General features: G+C 43.9%; 1 protein-coding gene across 1 annotated transcript in view; it reads left to right on the top strand.

Moving 5' to 3' along the window:
* Positions 1–209: 209 nt before the first annotated feature.
* Positions 210–6,089, top strand: part of LOC128418020 (protocadherin gamma-A4-like) — a 299,406-nt gene continuing 293,526 nt past the window's right edge. Inside the window, exon 1 of the mRNA XM_053397355.1 lies at positions 210–2,804. Coding sequence (XP_053253330.1) covers positions 291–2,804 — 2,514 coding nt within the window. The 5' untranslated portion in view covers positions 210–290. The remainder of the gene's footprint in view (positions 2,805–6,089) is intronic.

Here is a 6,089-nt window from a genome sequence, read left to right as displayed (position 1 = left end):
ATCTAAAATTAATTGGGTTTTGCTTGAAGTCTCTTCCCCCCCCCCCCAAAACACCGAGGAAGGACTAAAACTGTTGTAATTATTCATTGAACCTCTAAGTGTCGCTGTTTGCTCATAAGCCAAGAACTACAAATCCCTGTTCTGCTCTCATTCCGCAAACAATACACAAAGCTCACATCCGCGTTCAGCAAGTCTGGATTTGCAGGAGGAAATATCTAGGGAGCCTTTGGAACCTTTGTAAGGTCCAAACTGGACAATAAGGGCACAACAATCTGACAGTCTACCTGGAAATGGCTGGAAGGATTCTATGCTATCAAAAGAATAGTGTGCTTTGCTTTGTGCTGGTGATGGTCTGGGAGGTAGCTTCTGGGCAAATACATTATTTGATTCCTGAGGAAATGGAGAAAGGTTCTTTTGTAGGAGATATTGCAAAGGATCTTGGACTGAGCATAAAGGAGTTATCAAGTGGAGACACCAGGATAATTTCCAGAGGTATGAAGCAATATTTTTCACTTGATTTGAGAAATGGACATTTGTTTATCAAGGAAGTAATTGACAGGGAGCAGATTTGCCACCAGGTAGAAAAATGTCTGTTAAATTTTGAGATTCTTGTGAAGGATAAAGTGAAGTTTTTTATGGCTAAAGTTGAAATAACTGATATTAATGACAACTCACCCAGCTTCCCTGTAGAGGAGTTTGAATTAACAATTGCTGAAAACTTAGGTCTTGGGGCAAGGTTTCTTTTACCAGGGGCTCAGGATCCAGATCTAGGGACTAATTCTCTCCAGAGCTACCATCTCAGTAGCAACAGACACTTTTCCTTGGAAGTACAAACTGGAGTTGATGGGATCAAATATGCAGAACTAGTCCTTGAAAAGCTGTTAGATCGAGAAGAACAAAAAGTCCACCAACTAATTCTCACTGCTGCTGACAAAGGAGAACCTGCCAGGTCTGGTACGGTGCAAATCCGTGTTGCTGTTGCAGATGTAAATGACAACGCTCCTATTTTCAGTAAGTCTCTGTATGAAGCGGACGTTATGGAAAACATGCTTAAAGGGTCGCACGTGTTAATTCTGAATGCAACTGACCTTGATGAGGGAATAAACTCAAAGGTAATGTATTCATTCAGAAAAATTTCAGACAAAGCTTCCAAAATATTCCACTTGGATTCCGCAACAGGGCAGATATCCGTCATTGGGAATATTGACTTTGAAGAATCGATAGCACATGAAATGGAAGTCCAAGCACAAGATGGGGCTGGCTTGTCTACTCGGGCTAGAGTAGTCATAAGAGTCATGGATGCGAATGACAATCCACCAGAGATTGCAATTACACCACTTTTCAGCAAGGTTGAAGAAAGTTCTCCTCCAGGAACTGTACTAGGTCTTATAAATATAAATGACAGAGATGATGGGGAAAATGGAGAGGTCTCATGTTCTATACCAGCAGGACTTCCGTTTCTGTTGAAGAAAGCATTTGATAACTATTACAACTTGGAGATTGCAAGTGTCCTTGACAGGGAGAGGGTCTCAGAATATAACATCACAATAATAGCAAGTGACCACGGGATTCCTTCTCTCTCAACAACTGCTTTCTTCCCACTAGAAATATTAGATGAAAATGACAACCCACCCACCTTTAAAAATACAGCATTCACTTTTTATCTTGAGGAAAATAACCACAGAAGTGAATTCATTACTATTTTGAAGGCACATGACTCTGATTGTGAGGAAAATGGCAGAATAATTTACTCTATCATCGAAAGAGATATTGTGCAGCCCAATGCTAAGAAAGTCTACTCAGAAGTGAATTCCAATGAACTCAATGGGACTTACTCTCAGATAAGAGAGCATGAGACTGAAGTCAGAAATACCTTCCTTCCTACCTACCTCTCAATTAACTCTGAAACTGGAGCAATCTATGCCCTACACTCCTTTGATTATGAAGAGATCAGGGAGATTAATTTCCTTGTCAAGGCTCAGGATGGAGGTTCTCCACCACTCAGCTCCAACGTCTCAGTGACTCTCTTCATCCTGGACCAGAATGACAATGCTCCCCAAATCCTGTACCCCTCCCCTCCCACTGATGGCTCCACAGGGATAGAGCTGGCCCCTCGCTCCTCAGAGCCAGGCTACCTGGTCACTAAGGTGGTGGCTGTGGATGCAGACTCTGGCCAGAATGCCTGGCTCTCCTACCAGCTGATCAAGGCCACCGAGCCAGGGCTCTTCACTCTGGGGCTCCACACGGGAGAGATCAGGACAGCCCGCTTCTTTCTGGAGAAAGATGCCCTAAAACAAAGCCTGGTAGTTTTAGTCAAGGACAATGGGCAGCCACCTCTCTCTGCTTCAGCCACTCTGACTGTGGTGCTGGCTGACACCATCCCTGCAGTCCTCTCAGACCTGAGCAGCATCTCAATATCTGAAGACCCACAATCTGATGGTGAGCTCACTTCGTACCTGGTGACTGCAGTAGCTGCTGTCTCCTGCTTGTTCTTCACCTTTCTGCTTTTGTTACTAGCTTTTAGACTTTATAGGTGGAGAAACTCACAATTGTGTGACTCAGGATTTGGAAATTTCAATGGAGTACCTGTTTCACAGTTTGTGGGCATTGATGGTGTCCGGGCTTTTCTTCAGTCTTACTGCCCTGACGGCTCACTAACTACCTGCTCCCAAAACAATAAAATTGTTTTTCCAATTGGAAGTTGTACAGATATTCTCTCATCTCATCCAGCTGCCGATAACTTAGGTCCTTTATTAACTATGGAAGATCCAAGCACTGATACAGTACGACAAAACTCTGAGCAGGTGAGTTTCATTTTCTAAAATTAAGATTGCTCACATTTTACAATGTACAAAGCAGAAACAAGTTGAATGTGATACAGTCTGCAGAGCTCATTGGGCACTGACCTAAGAATTGTGCAAAGTGGATTTGTATTTATTTTACAAGCGTTTAGCCATGTATTTTCAGTAATACCCCACCAAACATTAGTTGATTTGCACTTCATAAATTCAGAAAGTGAGTGGCATTTCGCTCTCCCCCCCCCCCCGCTTTCTTTGCACTTTCTTTGCTGTCTAGGGACCATGGCTGAATTTTTTAATGGCAAGTAATGGGAAAGAAATGGGCATAAAGGAACAAACACTTGCAGACAAGAGGTCCTATTAAAGTATTTCCTTAACAGATGTCATTTGGGTTCGTTACTGGGTTGGATTTATCTATATCACCAGGGAGAGGTTCGTTGCTCTTGGCAAGTAGCTGCTTGAACTATCCTAAGTCAAGCTGGATTGGAACTGGCATTATCGGGCCACAGCAAGGGGCCTACGAGCAATCCCTGAGGTCTCCAATTCCAGGTGCTTCTCCTTGCTTGTTCGGATGCTTTCTCTGAGTCAATGAGCAGAGATAGGAGGGAGGAAAATGTGCAGCTGCCACTTCTCTCCCTCTGGTCATTGAACACGGCTGGAGGAAGCAAGAGCTGAGTGTATTTATTATTGTTCTACTTGCTCTAATTTTTCTAAATTGTCTTGAAATCTCTGGTGAAAGATGGTTTTAGATATATGGAGCAGACAACTGAAATATTTGCTGCTGCAAACAAAGTAACTTTCCTTAACATTCAACAACTCTGGCTACAACTGATCAATCCTTGGTTTCAGTTCTCTGCTGGCATTTCCTTAACTTCTTGCCTTCCCCACTTTTGGAACACTTCTTTTCTACTGTCATTACAAAAACTCTGCTGGAGCACAATCGAGGCACCAGAATTGAAAACAGAAGTTTCCATATATTAGTGAGCTGGGTTTAGTTAGTAGGTGGTTGTACCTTAGGTCAGGTCAGACCAGGCAATGACCAGAAGGATATCCTGTCCTTTCCGGCTTGGGGGAAAGCAGTAGCACCTGGTGATTATGGCTTACTGAGGAAGGTCCTGCCCAAGGGTCCTCCAAAACCTGAAGCTGAGACTAACCACTAAACCTGAATCTACTTGCACTCCACTAGCCATTTGACAGGAATGCAACACAATATAGAAATGGTTTCTTTCCCACTATGAAGAAGAGTTTGGATTTGATATCCCGCTTTATCACTACCCTAAGGAGTCTCAAAGTGGCTAACATTCTCCTTTCCCTTCCTCCCCCACAACAAACACTCTGTGAGGTGAGTGGGGCTGAGAGACTTCAGAGAAGTGTGACTAGCCCAAGGTCACCCAGCAGCTGCATGTGGAGGAGTGGGAATGCGAACCCAGTTCACCAGATTACAAGTCCACCGCTCTTAACCACTACACCACACTGGCTATGATTCTTAAGATGAGATGCCTATGCTTGGGTAGAAAGGACACTGAGGGAGGAAAGGGCAGATTACTAATCCCCTGGGAGCTAGTGAATTTTATACCACCCTTGTTTGCCATGCCTTTCTGTTGGTGTACACTAAGGCTATGTAAACACTAGCAGCTTAAAACACAGCGAGGTAGATTTTCCTAGCTACATTTCAAGTCACATTTGCACATTGCTGCACACACCAGAGAGCGGGCAGGGTCCAAGATGTCTTCAGTGGTGCACTTTATCAATGGTACTGAAAGCTGCTGAGATATCAAGCAAAAGAATCAAGGATTGTCATCTGTCAGAGAGACCAAGGCTTATTCAGTCCTGAACCCAGGCATCAACCAGACTGGAATGGATCCAGAAAATCATTCTCATCCAGGAATGTTGCAGTTGTTCCACCACAACTCTTTCAATCACCTTCCCCAGAATGAAGCTACTTGTGACTTGGTAATAGTTGCTGTAAGCCAATTTGTCCAGGGCTGGCTTTTTCAGTAGTGGCCACACCAACTTCTTTAAGTCAGCAAGTGCCACTCCTTCATGCAAAAATAAAAATAAAGACCTTTGCCGCTTGGATCCATCCAGTCAACCCCCAGGCTCAATTTCAACAGCCAAGATGGGCAGGGATTGAGAGGGTATCCCAGCAAGCACCCTGTCCATGTCTTCAGGCTGCAGAAGCTGAAACTGACCCCACAAAGTTGTAGACAATATAGTATTCAACGCATTGTTGTGCATGAGTGGATGGGGCTAGTCAAGCACAATGACCCAGAGGGCAAAGGTGGCCCAACAAAATTTAGTTTCAAAGGTGTTACAAAACAAAAGGAAAAACTAAAAGTGTATGCAAGCAAGTGGTTCCAAATAAGATAACTGATGACCATCAAATACACATAGCACACCTACAGTACATGCAGCATGTTTAATTGATTGTCAATTTTATAAGCCCTCCTTCAGTAACAGGACTGTCAAAGAGGCTAGAGGCCCCATTTTACAAAGAAGGAGAAACAAAGCATAATAATAAAGGACTAGTCCAATATCAGCACAACTCACTGGCCACTCTTCATTTTCCCTCCGCTAGTAACTCCCTCTCTTTCTTTCTAAGGCAAACTATTCTTGCCTCTGTCTTCCCTGACTTAATTTGTATAAGGACTCTCCAGAACTTAGTCTAAGAATCTGTCTTCAATAGCAGACCTGAACCTGTAATATGGGAAGAAAAGCATGTCTGAGCAGGTGCAGAGTGCTTTTCCCTCACTACTAAATGACTGCTGTCTTCTACCACCCTTGTTGTTGTTGTTGTTGTTGTTGTTGTTGTTGTTGTTGTTTAGTCGTGTCCGACTCTTCATGACCCCATGGACCCCAGTACACCAGGCACTCCTGTCTTCCACTGCCTCCCGCAGTTTGGTCAGACTCATGCTGGTAGCTTCGAGAACACCATCCAACCATATCGTCCTCTGTCGTCCCCTTCTCCTTGCGCCCTCCATCTTTCCCAACATCAGGGTCTTTTCCAGGGAGTCTTCTCTTCTCATGAGGTGGCCAAAGTATTGGAGCCTCAGCTTCAGGATCTGTCCACTCTACACACTAAATATTCACCAGCAGTTTACCTCTGAGTGAAGGCGTAGGCAAGGCTATGTAGCAAAAAATCTGAGCCCACATCTCCGATCACACACATGGCTTCCCTCCCTCATTCCAGCAACCCTACTCCCACATTGGGAGAAGACACTTCAAAAAAAACCATGTGATTGTACTCTGAATCAGGTTGATTAAATATATATCTAAGATGGAAATTTTCGT

Source organism: Podarcis raffonei, chromosome 7 (genome assembly GCF_027172205.1).
Source record: "Podarcis raffonei isolate rPodRaf1 chromosome 7, rPodRaf1.pri, whole genome shotgun sequence".
NCBI classification, from domain to species: Eukaryota; Metazoa; Chordata; class Lepidosauria; order Squamata; family Lacertidae; genus Podarcis; species Podarcis raffonei.
Note: the sequence above shows the minus strand (reverse complement) of the source record. Positions and strands in the feature narration are given on the sequence as shown.